The 16,429-nt window shown below is 55.7% G+C and overlaps 2 protein-coding genes across 4 annotated transcripts in view; one reads left to right on the top strand and one right to left on the bottom strand.

Annotated features, from left to right (window-relative positions):
- The window catches only part of LOC102458289 (prolow-density lipoprotein receptor-related protein 1-like), a 35,577-nt gene extending 26,603 nt beyond the window's left edge, over positions 1-8,974 (top strand). For all 3 annotated transcript variants that reach the window (XM_075929348.1, XM_075929347.1, XM_075929345.1), the window contains 10 exons: positions 360-561; positions 638-802; positions 1,843-2,040; positions 2,816-3,362; positions 4,224-4,349; positions 5,103-5,210; positions 5,423-5,659; positions 6,186-6,696; positions 8,190-8,310; positions 8,903-8,974. In XM_075929348.1, coding sequence (XP_075785463.1) covers positions 360-561; positions 638-802; positions 1,843-2,040; positions 2,816-3,362; positions 4,224-4,349; positions 5,103-5,210; positions 5,423-5,659; positions 6,186-6,696; positions 8,190-8,310; positions 8,903-8,932 — 2,245 coding nt within the window. In that variant the 3' untranslated portion in view covers positions 8,933-8,974. The remainder of the gene's footprint in view (positions 1-359; positions 562-637; positions 803-1,842; positions 2,041-2,815; positions 3,363-4,223; positions 4,350-5,102; positions 5,211-5,422; positions 5,660-6,185; positions 6,697-8,189; positions 8,311-8,902) is intronic.
- A 1,751-nt stretch (positions 8,975-10,725) lies between these two features.
- On the bottom strand, positions 10,726-16,154 carry CLDN23 (claudin 23). The gene has a single exon (XM_025185781.2). It carries the CDS (start codon positions 15,621-15,623, stop codon positions 14,886-14,888), a length of 738 nt encoding a protein of 245 aa, XP_025041566.2. The 5' UTR covers positions 15,624-16,154; the 3' UTR covers positions 10,726-14,885.
- Between the last annotated feature and the right edge of the window lie 275 nt (positions 16,155-16,429).

Here is a 16,429-nt window from a genome sequence, read left to right as displayed (position 1 = left end):
GGCTCTTCCAAGCCTTCTCCTGAAGGATGAGTTGACCAAAACGAATGGTGCCTCCTGGATGCAGGGCAGGGGATGAGCGTGGCTTGTCTAAAGTCTGCAGGCTTGTGCCCTTGCAACTGTTAGAAAAATGTGTTCTCAACGGCTCAGACAGCCGCTGGGCTGTGGTGTGGCTCAAGGCACCAAGCCTGAAGTAACTCCAAAAACCTCTCCTGCAGTCTGGGGTGAAGGGAATAGTCAGAACAAATTCTCCACTTCTCGCCCATAGCGCAGAACCCTCAACCCATAACCAGGGAGCTGCTTGTGCAGACATCCTCACTGTGAAACAGTGGCTGACGTCTCCTGTTCCTCCCACCATACAGCTTAATGTACTGGTCCGAAATAGGGGACAGACCTCAAATAGAGCGAGCCGGCATGGATGGCAGCAACAGGAAAATCATCATTGACAAAGGGCTGGGCTGGCCAACCGGCATAGCGCTCGACCTCCTGAGCTGGAGGATCTTCTGGTCCGATGACAAGCTCCACTGCATTGGCTCTGCCCACCTGGATGGCACTGACATGAAGGTACTGGGCCGTCTGTTAGGGGCTTGCCCGCCTGCCTTAGCCCTGCCATGGCTGATGGCCTGACCCTCTCTCCTAGGTGTTCCAGCTGAGCCAAATCAAGAGCCCTTTCTCGGTAACGGTGTTTGAGGATGAGGTCTACTGGTCGGAGATGAAGACCCGGACGGTGCAGAGTGTGGACAAAAGGACTGGCAAGAACCGGGCTGTGCTGGTCAAGCGCCATGGGCAGCCCTATGGCCTAAAGGTACCTGCGCTCAGCAGACACTAACTCGCTATGCAGTACAGTGATGCTTCCCCGCCCCACATTAGGTGCCAAAAGTGGGAAGAGGCTAATGATCCAGACCCAACAATTCCCTGGACGCTGCCTGGTTCCCAAAGGGAGGGGTTGCCCCTTAGAGCCAAGCATCTAGGAAGAATCACTAACCAATACTGGGACTCAAATGGCTCCCCAGGTCCCACATGGCTGCACCTATGGTGACTGGTAGAACAAGTCTAAGACTTGACCCCCCCCCTTGTGTGGACCAACTGACTTCCTCTAACCACACCCTCCTGGTGCGAAGGATTGTCGTGGGGTTCAATGTTTAGATCCCAGGGAAACGGACACTCCAGAGACTTAACCACTTCTTGATTGCAGGTGTTAACGGCTTAATCAACTTCAGGATACCTATTATGCCCATATTTGGGATACATCCTGCTATTCAGGCTGTTGCCAAAAACAATCGACTTGTTTGACAGTGCTACAGCTGTGTGTCTTTTTTGCTTGTCAGAAATACATATCCGTACCAAGCTTCTCCCCATGTCCTTAGCAGCTTCACTAGATCATATTCCAACACGATTGTTTAAAGCATTCCTGACTCTTAAACTCTCCCCTGTTGTCCCGGCCTGTGTGGACATGCACCAGACTCAAATGAGGTCTGGATTTGCTTGATTAGAAATCCACACTTCAGGCAAGACCGCCATCGTTGGTCTGGTTAAGGCAGGGCTGGACAATGCAGATGTGATCTGGGTCAAGGGGTGGTTATCCTGTACAAGGACCCATCTGGAGCAGCTAATCCTGCATGGATCTTCTGGGCTTGTTTTCCTTAACGCCTCTGTAGTAGAGTGCTGCTAGCTTGTTTCCTCAAAACTGCTCCCACCTGTTGCTCGCCTTGCTGGGCCTCCATTAGTCAAACTAACCTCTCCCTGTGGTGGTCTTTCTGGGCTCTAGTTGCATGAGGCAAGCCACCAGCAGGCTTGCACGGGGAACTCGGATCAGGAGATCTGACTGCCAGGCCTCTCTTGTAGATCCTGCATGAAGCACTACAGCCAAGAGCCCCTAACCCTTGTCAGGGCCTTGGCTGCTCCCACTTGTGTCTGCTGAACCCAGTCCACAAAGGAAGCTGCCGCTGTCCGCTCGGGGACGTGCTGGCTGACGAGAAGAACTGCATCCCGCTGAAGGACTCTGCGTTCGTGTTGCTGGTGGCACCAACAGTGATCACTCAGGTACTGCTGTGCTGCGGGGGAGGGCTGACAGAACAAGCCTGTCCAATAGGGTCTCCTTTGAGATGTGACCGGAGCAGATTCTGTACAATAACCTGCAGTGGTCTCTCCTGAGACCCTGTAACACCCGGCTTCCTAAACGAGCCAGGAAACGGCTCTGTTGGTGGGATGCTGTGAAGTCACTGCAGCCAGCTCAACTGGTAAAGACCCCAGGCTAGGCCTGTGCTGGGAGGGGGTGGCAGAGGCAAACTAAGATGCACAGCTCCAGCTACATGAATAGCACAGCTGGAGTTTGTGCCTTGGTCTGCATTTCTGCAGCATCCCCACTGCAGGGTTCAATGGGGGAAACTCTCTCCCATCGACTTCCCCTACTCCTGGTGAGTGCACTGACGACTCCAGTAATCAGTTTTTGCAAGTCCCTTACTAGATGTGCTAAATCACCCCCCACCCCAACCCTGGGAGGCAGACACTGTAGAGCAGTTTCCTGGTAAGTAGAAATCAGGACCTGGTGTGTGGTGCTTGAAATGTGACCGGCCAGGCAAACTAGGGGCATGTACAGATGTGGTGGGTTCTCCCAGCAATAGGAGGAATTCCATCCCATGCCAGAGCTGGGAAGCAACTGGCCAACCCTTGATCTAGAAGATGAAAGCTAACCCTGAGGGGCCCGAACCATGATCAACTGACTTAGGAATCTGCCCCTCTCCTCCCCAAGCCTGTAGTAAAGCGCAGATTTAAAGCACATGAAGAGCAAGATTTCACCTGGGTTTTTTCACTCCAGGTATATCTGAAAAAGCTGCCCCCTGCATCCAGGGGAGAGACCCTTCCTGAGCACCGAGTCTTCCCTCTTACCAACGTGGACGACTTGACCGCCATTGACTACTCAGTGCGGGACAAGTCCCTCTACTTCGCAGACCGGCAAGACGGCTACATCCGGCTGTTACGAATCAAGGATTTTGGCAAGCTGTCCTGGAAGAGAGTGGTGCCGGTGGAAGGCACTGTGGTGTCGCTGGCACTCGACTGGCTGAGTGGCAACATCTACTGGGTTGACGGCCAGAACTCGGACATTCGCGTGGCAACGGCCGATGGACACTACACCCTGGTGCTGATCAGCGAGGGGCTCCAGCACCCGGTCTCCATTGCACTGCACCCACCCACGAGCAAGATGTGCCTTGCTGACTGGGGCCTGGCGAGCCAGAGGGCCGGCTCAAAGATCGAGTGCGCGTCCATGGACGGGAGCCGGCGGAAGGTGCTCTGGAAGAAAGCCCAAATGCCCGTGGGCCTGACTTTTGGAGACTTAGGCACTCGGCTCTACTGGGCTGACCAGGGTAAGTACAGGAGGCCTGGCTCGTCCAGAGACCACACAAGTGGGCCAACATGGCTCCCCTAAGCTGCAGACTTTTCAGGGCAAGGAGTTGCTGTGGAGGAGACTGACGGGTCTTGCCTCTTAACAAGCCCATGTAATCCAGTTCCCACAGGCTGGCCTTGCCTTTGCCAAACAAGGCACCGCTCCAACTGCAGGCTCAGTAACCCAAATTCTGCTCTGACCGCAGTGGCATTGCTGCATAAACTGGTCTCTGCTGCCCTAAAAGCAAACAGCTAATGTAATACATGACACTGCCCTGCCTGACAGCTTGGCCACCGCTGACAAGGGTGGTCTAGATCAGTGTTGCTTAAACTGTTCTGCACCACCCTGTCCCACGAGGCAGTCGGCGGGGTGCTGTGGAGAACCATTCAAAATGGCCACCCTTAAAGGGGCAGGCAACCTCTTGCTTGCAATCCTTGGTGTTCCTCTATCTTAAAGTTAAACACTAGTCTAGATGGTGCTGGGTCCTGCGATGAGGGCAGAGGACTGGACTGGATGACCTCTCGAGGTCCCTTCCAGTTCTAGTGTTCTTTGATGTGGCTGGATACTGGTATGGTGCAGCATACTGGTTTTGGGGTGGTGGTGGCAAGGCCAGGGGTCTCAAAGCAGTGAGCCCTCACATGCAGGTAGCAGGCTACTTTGTCCTGCATCTTGGTCTCCACACAACCACCCCACAAGAGTGGCAGCTCCTCAAAAGCTTTAAAACTTGACAGTGGCCAATGGCACCTCACTGCAGCAGCCTAACCCAGTGAGGCTGGGTGACCATCACACATGGAGGCCAGTCTCCATCTCTGATCCACAAACTAGATGTTTCTCCTTGCAGCCAAAGGGGTTGTCGCAAGCATTCAGCTGGATGGTGCCAAGTTCCAGATAATTCGGGGAGGACTCCATGGCCTTACGCTCTTTGCAGCTGGCGAAGGCATGATGGTCTGGACAACCACCCACAATGGTAAGCCAGCTGCAGGGACAGACCCCTAATGTCCCTCGGTGCTAAAAGGAACATGTCCAAAGGGAACAGCTCTTAGAATGGGTCGCTCTAATATGAAAACCTATGGGGCAGGAGATAAGACTAGTCCTAACTAACACTGCTGTAAATTGATGACCCCTTCTCCTAGGCTTACAGAGACTTTGGGATCACTTGCCTCTAGGCTTCAACTTGGCTTAATTATAAACGAGTCTCTTCCACAATCTGGGGAAGGACCCAATTAATCCAGCTTGGGCTTCTGGGTTTTAACAAGGTCCCTTTGAGCCAGTCACATCAAACTAGTCCAAGATGCTATCAACCATGTACTGGATGTCACTTGAGGTCTCTTCCAGATTAGAACAAGACAGAGTCATTCACTAACTTGAATCTTTCTCCTTTAGAGACACACTGGAGTCCAGTGGCACAAATTGGACATTGCAGGCAGTATCTAATGTAACCTGCTTCGGGGGGGGTTGTCTGTACAGCCTTTGGATCCTAGTCTTATAAAGTCTCCTGTTGGAAGGTAGACTGGGACAGATCTAGCAGTCTTCCTGAAGACCCGTCCTCATGGGTGTAGAGGAGACCTCTCAACTCCTGTTCCAACTCATCCATTTCTAGCAGCTCCTCATAGCCTAGAAGGAGTTGCCCATATCGGTGCAGTAAGCTATCGCTTTCTGTAGCTTTGCATTTGTGCATGCATGCTGACTTTCCACACTGAATCAGTGTCCTGTCTGCTAGGCTCAACTAAAGTGTGGCATAGCAAGCTGGAACTCATGGAAAACTGGTGGTTTCAAGTGGACCAGAAGATTGTGGACGTAAAAATCTACAGCAAGTTCACCCAACAAGGTGCGTCAAACGCTGGTGTGGTATACAGGGGTGGAATCCTGATAAAACCCAATTAAAACACTCCTGTGGATTCCTAAGACTATCCCTAGTGTGGATCTGCTTGTTTGTCTCCTTGGGTGGGCTTGATCTACATATAAAGGAACAGTGAAGACCACCTCCATTAAGGAGGGTGTTGTGGGAGTCACCATTGTCACCTTTACTCTGGTTGTTAGGGAGTAACGGCTGTTCGGAGAACAACGGGGGCTGTGGCCAGCTCTGCTTGCCAAACCCTCAGGGCAGAACCTGCCAGTGCGCTGTGGGGTACAGTCTGGAGCATGGCACTGAATGCACTAGGGTGGTGACGTGCCCCGAGTCCCTGAAAGCCTGCAGAGATCATCTGAAATGCTACACCAGGGAGCAAGCCTGTGACGGCCACAATGACTGCTTGGATGGATCGGATGAGCTGGCCTGTGAGTAACTCGTGCCCCACTGAGTGGGGCGCATTTAGAGGGCTAGCAGCAGACAGGAAACCTCCCGTTGAACAGTGTCCTGCCCATAATCTTCCCTTCCCCCCCCCCCCATTCAGAGATGGGGGCTTGTCCTGTTAGCTTAGTTGAGTCCTTCATGACCATCCCTCCTTGGTAGACCATATGAAACATGCATCCGTTCTCCAGTTGGAGGTGGTAGACAGCAAGGTGTGTTGGGTCTCCATCACAGCACTGGTCGAGGGGGGCAGGAAAGACCCTTCCTGTGCCCCTAGAACACTAACACTTCTACCAGAGGTAATAGACCCCTTTTGAGTCACCGCCAAAGGCTACCAAGGAGCCCCCGACTCTACTGTTCCGTCTGCCCAGATAAGATGGGAGGGGCTCTCGCACTCATGCAATAAATTATCCCCAGCAACTTAAGCTCTGTATGATTCAGTGGGGAACTCCATCTTGAGGCCAATCCAGCCCTGGCCCTCCAAGTGAGATGGCTCACGCTCTCCTCCTGTAGGTGACTACCTGGAGAGGAAGAAACCCACACTGCCAGCCCCGACAAAGCCAGGCTTTGGAAGGAAAGAGGAAGTGCTAGTGCCAACACCTGTCCAGACAGCAGCCAAGAGACCCATCACTGGCTCCAGATACCTGCCCCCCAAAGGGACCAAATACCCCAGAAGAAAAACCCCGGCTGCCCTGACGCCTCCCCCCTACAGAGAAAGCAGGACCACGGCGCTTAGTACGTGGGAGTTGACAGAAGAACCTTCTCCGTCACTTGAGGGCATCGGAAGGGGTCCTGAGCCCCAGCCATGCAGCAGTGAAGTCTGTAACCTGAGGGGGGACTGCACCATTGAGGAGGACAGAGTGACGTGTAGCTGCATGCCGGGGTACAGTGGCGACTACTGTGAGAAGTCAGAGGCCAAAGCTGCCACTGGTCCCGTTGTCTTAGGCCTAGCTGTAGTCTTGCTGGTCGTCATGGCAGCAGTGGGGGCTTTCTTCTACTTGAGGAGGCAGTACACCCGGAAGAGGTAAGACCCTCCTTCTCCCCCCCAGCTTCTCCAGAAGAATTGTCTCACTGGCTACTCATTTAGCTTCAGTGGGAGGCAGGTGTTGGCATTACTGTCCCCAGTGCTGTGTAGGCTACTGTCACCAAGCTAGGGGGAGCCTGTTCTGGCTCTTCCCGAATGCACGTTGGAACAGCACAAACAAGGTGTCGGACGTAGTGTTGTGCAGGGGGGTTAAGTCTGCTCTGGTGCTGTGAATCGCCCAGTGTAGGGCAAGCAGCTCTGACTTGTCTGGCCACACTGCTTGGCAGCCGGCAGCCACCAGCCCATGTGACTAGTGGGTGCTCTAGAGATGCAGCCTATTGAACAACTTGCTGTGGGGAGGGAAGCTTCATCTAGGGCAGGTCCTGAGGTGAAGAACCTCAACTCCATAACCTGGGGTCTACTGACTGGCACCCTCAGGGCATCTTACAAGCCGCCTGCAACTACGCTCCATGCCTTTGCCTCAGTGGTTTTGCTAGTATTAGACAGAGGTGGAGGGTCTCTTCCCTGAAACTTGGCTCTAAATCCGTGACGCTGTCTGTGCAGCAGTGTTTGCAGGGGTACCTCAACTACTCTGTAGCAGGCTGTAAACCTAGAGACCGCGGTAGCCAAGTCAGTACAAACACTTCAAGCAATGATTTGTTTGTACAGGTCTGTGTAGTGAAGTACAGCATGTGTAGTCCAAACGACCATGTACAGCGCACGAAGCGACTGCCACCATGTGCTGTAATGCTTGTACTTACAATCTTGTAACACTCAAAGAGTCACTTTGAGTACAGACACGTCTACCCTGACTAGAGTAGCAGCAGTGGCCTTCCCAAACTAAAGCTGGATGCCTAATAGCTTTGTGCTCACATCACTAGGAGTAGCCTTGCCACAGGCAACCCCACGTCAGATCCCAGTTCCTTAACAGTGCTAGATCAATGCTCCAGATATGGCAGGGGGGAGGGGCTGTTGCTTTCTGCCCCTCACAGAAGGGGTGAGTGGTGCAAAGCCACATTCCTGGGCTGGGGTAAATAACAGCACACCTGAGGCAGGCTGTAGCACACTACAATGTAGCATACCACAGTCTAGCGAGGCAACTTGGCTGTTAACCCAGAGGTCACAGGCTGGCAGCCCACCCTGGCAGGGGCCTTAGTCTGGCCATCTGACACCACCGTGGCTTAGATCTGCCACCCTACCAGCAGGCTGTGGCCTCGCTCCAAGCCTGTGCTCCCTGCCAATGGGAAGGGGTAAGACCCCTTGGGGCACCACGAGCCCCAGGCCAGTCGGAGATTTGGCAAGTCGTCATGGTAGCAGGCTGAGCCAAGCGGTGCCGTGGGCCCTGCTGTAGGAATGCCCCGTGCTCACTGCTTGTGTCCCACAACTCATTCAAAAGCCATTCTCCACTAGGCCTTAGGCCAAACAGCCCTCAGTCCCCAGACCGCCCTGCAAGGGAGTACCACTGAGACTGACGTGTCCCCCTCCTGCTGCAGGACCTCCAGTACCGCCTCCTCTCGGACTCTGACCAGCTACCACAAGGACAGCGACCAGGGCGAAGAGGAGAACCTCACCAACAGTGAGACCTTCATCAATGATGCCTACGACAAAGAACAGGTGAGGAGGCAGCTTGGAGAGGCCCCTAGACTCCACCAGTCCCTCAGGCCTGACCTACATTTCAGGCAGGCCCACACCTGGGATCCCTGATATCTCTAAGGGTGGGGGAGGAGTGCTGCTTTTACTGACCAATGTGCCAGTGAAGATCTTCTCCAAGCACTTTAAAGAAGTGCCTAAACATGTGCCATTTGCAGTACTGAAAGCCATATTCCTGTGCATGGAGGGGGTACTAACCAGGCTTGCAGAGTGGCTGGCGAACCTCGCTTGCCAGCTGCACAAATTGCAGTCCCACCCCACCTGGCTAAAATCTACTCTCCATGGGCAAGTAGACTAATTTGAGCCCTGGTACTAACCAATGCTACTTGGCAGCTCAGCTTGCTAAACTTTTCTTCCCCTCTCTCCATCTTGGAATTCAACTGTTCTAAGGACTAGAAAAGGCCTCTGCTTTGGCTCTAAGGGCCAGTGATTCTTTTGTTATAATGTGCACATGCAATCTAGCCAGGTCCTCAGCCACAGTTCCCTGGTGGCTGTCAGGGAGACAGGTTGTGTTCAGAAGGCAGAATTAGCCTAACACCATCTCTTCTCCTTGCAGGAGCTGGTAACACCTATGAAAACAGAATAACTTCATGTTGGAAACTCACTCAATAAAGGAATATTGGCAGAATCCTTTGTCTTGGCCCCAAATCCCTCAGCAGTATTCGTGCGCGGGGGGAGGGAGAGATGCTGGTTGGGAAATATTGCTTGGTCTGTGTTCTCTCAGGTATGGCTGTGGTGTGACAAACATGCATCTGAATTGCAGTGGGGTAGCAGGGAGCAATTTGGGGCAGCCTCGCATTGTGCCACAGTGACTGAGCAGCCACTGGTGTCGGGTTGCAAATTTGGCTTGCTGCCTGGGTTAGCAGGGGGCCTGCAGTATGGGTAATGCTGATACTAGCCCCCCACCAGAACAGACTTGAGGTCTCTTGTTCTTCTCCCTTCCCCCCCACCCCCCAGGGCATACCAAGAGGTTCTAAAATGGAAAAAATCACTCTAGCTCCTCTGTTTCAATGGGGGTAAAACTAACCCCACCCTCCCAGCTCTTACCTAGGAATGTCTGACCAGTTTAACTGGACCTGCACAAGCTGGGCTTCTCCCAGACGTTCCCTAGAGACGCCTGCTTCTAAAGGGCTGTAAAGCCAAAGGGGAACCATAGCTGCTTGTCCATAGAGCAGGAGTCCATAGAGCCTCTTGCCCTTCAGTAGAACAAGGCTTCATGGCACTTGACTGTTCTGCTACTCAGCGCTTGGCACACCCTGTCGGTAGGGAATGAAACTGCACCTGCCTGTCCCAGTGGGGAGTGGGAGCCCCACCTAGACATGGGGGACCTGTGGGGCAGCCAGGGGTTTTTGTCCTGGCACCTCTGACAAGAAGGCTCTGTCAGAGGCTACAGTGGCTGGATAGAGGCAGGTCAGACCCCTTGCTCCTGTGAAAGGGGCACCCCAGTATTTACCTGTCCCAGTAGGCTGGAAACACTGCATACTCACGTGAGCCCAGCAGGGGAGGTGAGCTTGTGAGGGGCGGGGCTGCTAGACGGCTCCTCTTGCCAAAGGGCCTGCATGTGGCAGTGCTCTCTGCAGCAAGTGCAATGAAGCATGTAAACACATGCACCCTGGGGGTAAACTGCAGAAGCCGGGACCTGAGGTCTGCAGAAAGCTCAGGATCTAAGCAGCTAGATGGCAGGCTCCATTCTTTGGGATCTGTACCCCATGACTAGGGCAGCAGACTTGTATAACTTGTGGTGGTGCCCAGAACGGGTCTAGTCCTGTGGTCACCAACCAGTAGATCGTGACCTACCGGTAGATCTCAGGGGCTCTAAGAGTAGCTCTTGAGCCCTCGCTGAACTGTGCCTGTGCAGTACATTTACATTAGATTCCCTCATTTGAGGAGCAGCTACTCACCGAGCAACAGCACAGGTGAGTAGCTGCAAGGAATGGTGGGAGCTGGGAGGTCAGAAGGGCTGAAACACCCCAGCCAGCTGACTGTGGCTTTCAGCTGAAAGAGGCTGCCCCACACTCCAGCTGACCGGCGGCTTCTCTGTGCCTGCCCATGTGGAGCTTGGTGCACCCTGGCTCAGCACCATGGCCAGCTGGCCGGGCAGCCACTTCTCTTCCCTCCAGCCCAGCTGCCCTGTGCTCAGCCCAGGGAGGCTGTGTCTAGCTCCAGCTGTGATGGAGCAAGCTTCCCAGGCTGAGCACAGGATCAGATGCCCATCTGATGGACTGTATATGACTAGCAATCTCAGACTACAACCCAGACTTCAAGACACTGGCAGATACTGTTCAGTCACAGGTGTCACACTGACTGTTATTGGAAGAAAAAATATAATTATCAATACTTGATTTTAGATTTAAAAAGCACAGAACAAAATTTATTTTTGTAAATGCTGCATTTGACATTTAAATAGCATGAATTAAACAGACCATTTATTTCATAACTAAAAACATGTGACTTTAATTTTATATATTGCATAACTTAAACTGCTTAACAGTCTATAAGGGCTGGGGATAGCAAGTGATGGACAGGAGAATAGAGGGTGCGGCTTCAAGGAAGGGGTGGGGCAGGGCAGTAGATCTTCACCTGTGCTGAGACTTAAATGATCTTGGGTGTGTAAAGGTTGGAGACAACTGGTCTAGTCCCCCCTCCTGTGGTGTAAGCTGATATAATTAATAAAATATAGAAGTGGACTGGAAACTATAACATGTAACAGTTTCCCTTTATGGCACTAGCACTATCATAAAAATAACAGACTAACATTATAATACTCTTTTGAATATGGAAATAACCAAGCACTCCTTAAAACATGTTGACTTAGAAATAAATATAACCTCTAGAAGCACCAAATTGGGCATATTTACTAACCAGAAGAATATACTCAGTACAGTTACACAATTTGGGCACTTTACATGTAAACTTAAAGAATCTGATTGCAAAATGGTGTGTAAGAATAAAAATGTAATAGGAACACTTGAGACAAGTTTTACCCTACTTAGCAAATAATAAAAGGTGGCTACTCTTTAAAACATGATCTGCATCTACTCCTGTCTGGACAAATTCTATTTAAAATAAACCACATTTAATTTTTGTATGAAATAAAACTACCTTAAGTGTGAAACACAACAAAATTATCCAAACATTTTTCATCTAAAATTCATTTATTAAACAAAGGAAATATCCATAGTGAATTGAACAGATCAATTCTAGTCGTGATCTTCAAGGTGCTAGAACGCTTTCATAACCAGTTTTTTTTTTTACTGAAAAGAGAAAACAAGTTTTTCTGCTTTGTCAACTCTCGGTTTTGCAATAGTGAATGAACTAATCACTGAATCAAACTAGCTCAATAAACCCAAGTGCTAAAAACATTCTCTCTTCACCAGCAGAAGATGCTACTGCTGATGTAAACGTGGGCTGGATGCTTACGCGGCAACTTGTACTAGTGAACTGGTAGAATTTCTTTAAAAGTTGACACATGTTCTATTTAATTAGTTATTTAAATAGGCTCTGATAAATTTAGGCCCTATCAATTTTATTTTAAAAGTATATTTAAAACAAAGCCTCTTTAAAGGGATCACAGTTCCAATTTTAATAAAACTCTCCTACCCCAGACAGGAAGGGTCTTGGGGGGACAGGCATTGGGAACAGCAGTGTTCCCCTTCCTCAGACACGGGGGAGGGAGACTCACCTGGGTCCCAAGCAGGGCTGAGGGTGTCAGGACACAGCACAAGGGGGCTGGGTTCCTGGGCAGGTGTGTGGTGTGGGGAGGGTTCAGGGCCTGGAGAGGAGGGGGATTGTTTAGAGAGCCCGACAGGAGATGGGAATCCAGGGGGAGAAGAGGAGGCAGGGTCCCAGCAGGGTTGCAGTGGGCCAGGAGGTGGGGGGGGGGTGGTGCTGGGCAGGGGCAGAGGCTGAGCTGGGGGAGGTAGCAAGGGGAGGGGCATTGCCAGGCAAGGGGGGTTCATGAGCAGGGGAGGGGAAGTTGCAGGAGGCACATGGGGGTGTGGCTGGCCGGAAGGGGCTGCTCCGAGCAGAGCTTGACTGGGGGGCACGTGCTGGTAAGCTGTGCCCCTACCCCGCACAAGGAGGCTGGGTCAGCACGGGGGCACTGAGGGCTGTCCTCTGGGTAGAGCGCCCTGCCCTGCCCCGCCTGCTCTGAGAAGGGAGCTCCTGCCTGACCGGCCTCCTCCCCCTGTGCAAGGGCAGAAACCTCCAGTGAGGCAGCAGCACCAAACACAGGCTGAGGCCTGGGAGGCTACCGGGCTCGGTGACGCTACAGCCAAGTCCCAGGCTGTCGCGGGGCACAGCAGGAGGGATGCGCTTTGTGTAGAACCCCGGCCTCCCTTCCCTTTCCCGGGCGCCGATAGCTCGCTCTGCCCCTCCCCTGCTCCCCCTGCACTCGCCACCTTCCTTGGGCCTCCCCCAAACCTGTAGCCAGGCCCCCACTGCAGGGGCAGGGGCCTGAGCTCCCTACCTGTAGGCTACTTGGTTTAGCTGCAAGTAGCCTCCCCCAGTGCGGGTGGGGCTGGCCCCACTCCACTGGCCTAGTGCGGTCACACCAGAGCCTCGCGCTCACCGACTGAGCCGATGGTCCGAGAGCCTCACGTCAGGCCTTGCCACAGGCTCCATGTGCTAACTGAGCCGTTGGCCCCAGGCTCCCGGGAGCCACCATGCTCAGCTGGGGCCCCAGCCTCGGACCCCTGCTCCGTGTGACTGGCTTAGCTCAGGTTCCTGCCAGCCCCAGGCTGCCTGCCCCAGCTCCGGGCAGCTAGAAGCACCGTGGTGCTCCAGAACCAGGCTCCTCCTCCTCCCTGCTGCACTTTGCCTGGAGCAAAACCCACAGGTGGGCAGCACCCCTCCCCCAGCTCAGCAGGTGGGGGGCTCAGCAGCTCCCCCACTGCCCCCTGCCCCAAGGCTGCATGCGCAGAGGTACCCAAGCCAGCCCCAGATCTTCCCCACGGGCCCCCTCTGCCTGCCAGGGAGGGGCAGGGGTAAGGGAGCCGGGGGATGCCCTGTGGTGCTGCCCTGCCACTAGACTGGGGCCTGTTTGGGTTTTTCCTCCAAAACCTACAGCCAGGGAAGCCTCGTGGTCCCCCAAGGGGCTTCCGCAGGAGCCTGGGCCCTTCCGGGAACAGCCTGGGGCCGGAGCAGGCAGGGAGCCTGCCTTAGCCGCTGCCCGGTGGCACTGCCAGCAATTGAATGCTGCCCTGCAGCAGCCTGAGCCCCCAGCCCCAGCCTAGAGCCCCCTCCCCCACGGCAAACCTCTCAGCCCAGAAGCCACACCCCTTGCTGAACCCCTGTCTCAGCCCGGAAGGGTGAGGCCGGGGGGGGGGGGGGGGACAGAGGCCCTGGCTTGCCCTTCCGCTCAGAAAGGGCCGTAGGTGTAAAAAGGCCGGCGACGGGTTATTGTTGCATAGCTCAGGGGCCCAGAGCCGTCTCTGGTGTCTCGTTAAATCGGCCCTTTCTTAGTTGCTGCTTCACACGCAAGTGCAGCAATTCCATAACCAAGCCGGGCTGGGCGCACCCTGCCCTGTGTAATCTCTCACTGGCTCCGGGGCAGTGGGCAAGCCCCCAGTGGGACCGGCCCTCCCCTCCCCACCACCACCCGCTCGCTGCCTCCCCAGCCCCTATGCCACCTCCACCTCCCTCCCAAGCATAGGGCAGGCCACCCCACACTCACCCTGGGGGTATGGCCCCAGTTCCCAGCCCTAGGCAGCCCCAGCCACCCCAAATCCTGACCCCAGCTTCCCGGAAGATGAGCAGCCTGCCTTGGCCGAGGGGGGAGGGCAAGCAAGCGTCTGGGCGCGTCGAGGGAAACATCCTCCGCCGAAAGCCTGGCTGGTGCCAGGGGTTTCCACAAGGCCCCAGAACCTTCTAGAAGGCGAGTGGAAAACGACTCCCCGGACCGAGTCCCTAAAACATGGTACTTCAAACCTCTCGCCTCGAGCCCCGCCCAAGCCCGCAAATCCAGCAGCCCCGTTCCCCCCGCTTCTGTGCAAAGCGGTGAAGGAAGGACAGGAATCGGCCGCAGCCCAGCCGTAATGCTGCTTGCAGAGGGGTACGTGATGGCAATCGCAGCTCCCGTGTCGGAGGGGCCTGGCGGAAATCCCGCTGCCGTATGCGGGGGGCTAACATTAGGGGCCATATTTAGGTTCCAAACTCTGCAGGTGCGTACCCGCCAGCGCTGCATATCCAGCATCTCCCAGGGAAGTGGCGTCAGGCTCCTAAGTCACTTGGCCCCACTCCTCAAGGTGGGCTGCCACTGAAAAGCCCTAGAGACTCTTGAACATTTTGCCCAAAGTAAGCCACGAGGAGCCTAAATCCCATGGACTTGCAAGGAGATGGAGGATCCTAAGTCACTTGGCTGCAGTTTCAGGCTGGAGCATCAAACTCTCCACCATCCCAGCTGCAGCGGGAGGCGCCTTCTGCCCAGAGGCAGGGACAGGTCCTTGCTGCCACAAGCCTGGCCCTCCAGCTGGCCGGGGCTGCTCTCCGCTAGCGTTTCGCTGCTCACGGCGGCAGGGGCCGCACCGGCCGCGGCGGGACTACAAGTCGGAGTCGCAGGGCGGGGGGCGCCAGTAGCTTCTTTCTCCCTCCAGCACGTCCATGGGGTTGCTGAAGGCCTGGGGAGCCGGCTTCTGGCGGTAGGGCACCAAGTCGGGGGACGGGACGGCGGCGGGGCCCTGCTGGCTGCTGTGGGGGTACTTGGCGGCCGCCTTCGTTCTCCTGCACTCCTTGCAGCTCTGGTGGAGGCTGAGCGCCAGGGAGAAGCCCCCGATGAGCTCCAGGCAGCTGCCCAAGTAGCCCAGCACCAGGCTGTAACCCACCTCCTGGGCGTTGGCCGCGGGGGCAGGCAGGGCGCTGAGGTAGTGGTTGTACCACGCCACGGGGATGAGGCTCATCAGCCCAGAGGCAAAGAGGATGGTCCCGGAGATGCCCGCCAGCAGGTAGTGCGGCTCCTCCTGCCAGCAGCGCACGCCCAGCGCAGCCACCACCAGCCCCAGCACCGTCACCACCAGCGAGGGGATCATCAGCCCCTTGGCCACCTGCACCGGCTGCTGGGAGAAGTAGCCGAGGTCGTCGGCCAGGCCGCACTGGCGCTGCCGGCTGCTCTGGCTCTCCTGGCAGAGGTCCCAGATGCCCTGCTGATAGACCAGGTCCGGGGGCTTGTTGGTGATGCCGCTCAGCTGCCGCCAGCAGGGAGTCAGGGTGCTGATGAGGGTCAGCAGCAGGCCGCAGGGGCACAGGACCAGCCCCACGATCATCACCGCCGGCGTCCGCATGCTGCCGCCCGGTGGGATGGGAGAGGAGGGGGCTGGCAGGCCCAGGGGCGGAAGGAGCCGGGTCCCCCCTCAGGGGCGGGGGTCTGCCCCGCACAGGGCCCTCCCTCCTGCCCCACACAGCCAAGCCTCACCTGCTGGGTTTGCCAGCCCGGCCGCAGGGGGCATCGGCCGCTCGGCTCCCTCCTTGCTCCGTCCCCGGCAGAAGGAAACTGGCGGAGGCCACCGAAACTGCTGCCTGTGCAGAGAAACCCAGCCGGCTGCCAGACGAGTTCTGGGTGGTATTTATGGGCGGGGAAAGGCCGGGCAGGTGAAACAGTAACCAGGAAGGGGGCCCGGGCTGAAGGGAGCTGAGCAAAGGGCTGTGCCCGGCCCCAGAGCAAGGACCGTGATGCAGCCGCGCTGAAATCAGAGCCTGGGGCTACCTGGGCAGGAAATATAACCCCTCCCCGCCCCCCGTACCTGCCTCCCCCCGGGCACAGGGCTCCTCCAAAGCCAGCTGGAGCGGAGGCTTCCGTGCGTGACGGGCCACACCCCGGCTCTCTCCTTTTCTTCCCGCCCCGTGGGAACATTTCCTCCCCGCCTGCCTGGCGCTGGGGGGCCGGATTCGGGACCGGAGGCCTCAGCCCAAGGCCCCCCCGGCCCAGCGCGCCTGCCTAGGGCATGCACTCCGCAGCTGTGCAGCCTCCCAATTGGCCAGGGCTTAGCGCCTCCAAGAAGCGGCTTTTGTCTCCCGTCGCTAAGCGCCCTGTCCCGGGGGGCCTGTCTGGCAGACCCGGATGGGAGCCGGTGCACCGGGCCTGCGCTGA

The sequence above is a fragment of the Pelodiscus sinensis genome, chromosome 5, assembly GCF_049634645.1.
Source record: "Pelodiscus sinensis isolate JC-2024 chromosome 5, ASM4963464v1, whole genome shotgun sequence".
NCBI lineage: Eukaryota > Metazoa > Chordata > Testudines > Trionychidae > Pelodiscus > Pelodiscus sinensis.
The sequence above is the reverse complement of the archived record's forward strand: the minus strand, read 5'-3'. Positions and strand labels throughout refer to the sequence as shown.

Bases quoted from the DNA above. Each gene is read 5' to 3' on its own strand.
- CLDN23 (XM_025185781.2), bottom strand. From the start codon at position 15,623: ATGCGGACGCCGGCGGTGATGATCGTGGGGCTGGTCCTGTGCCCCTGC.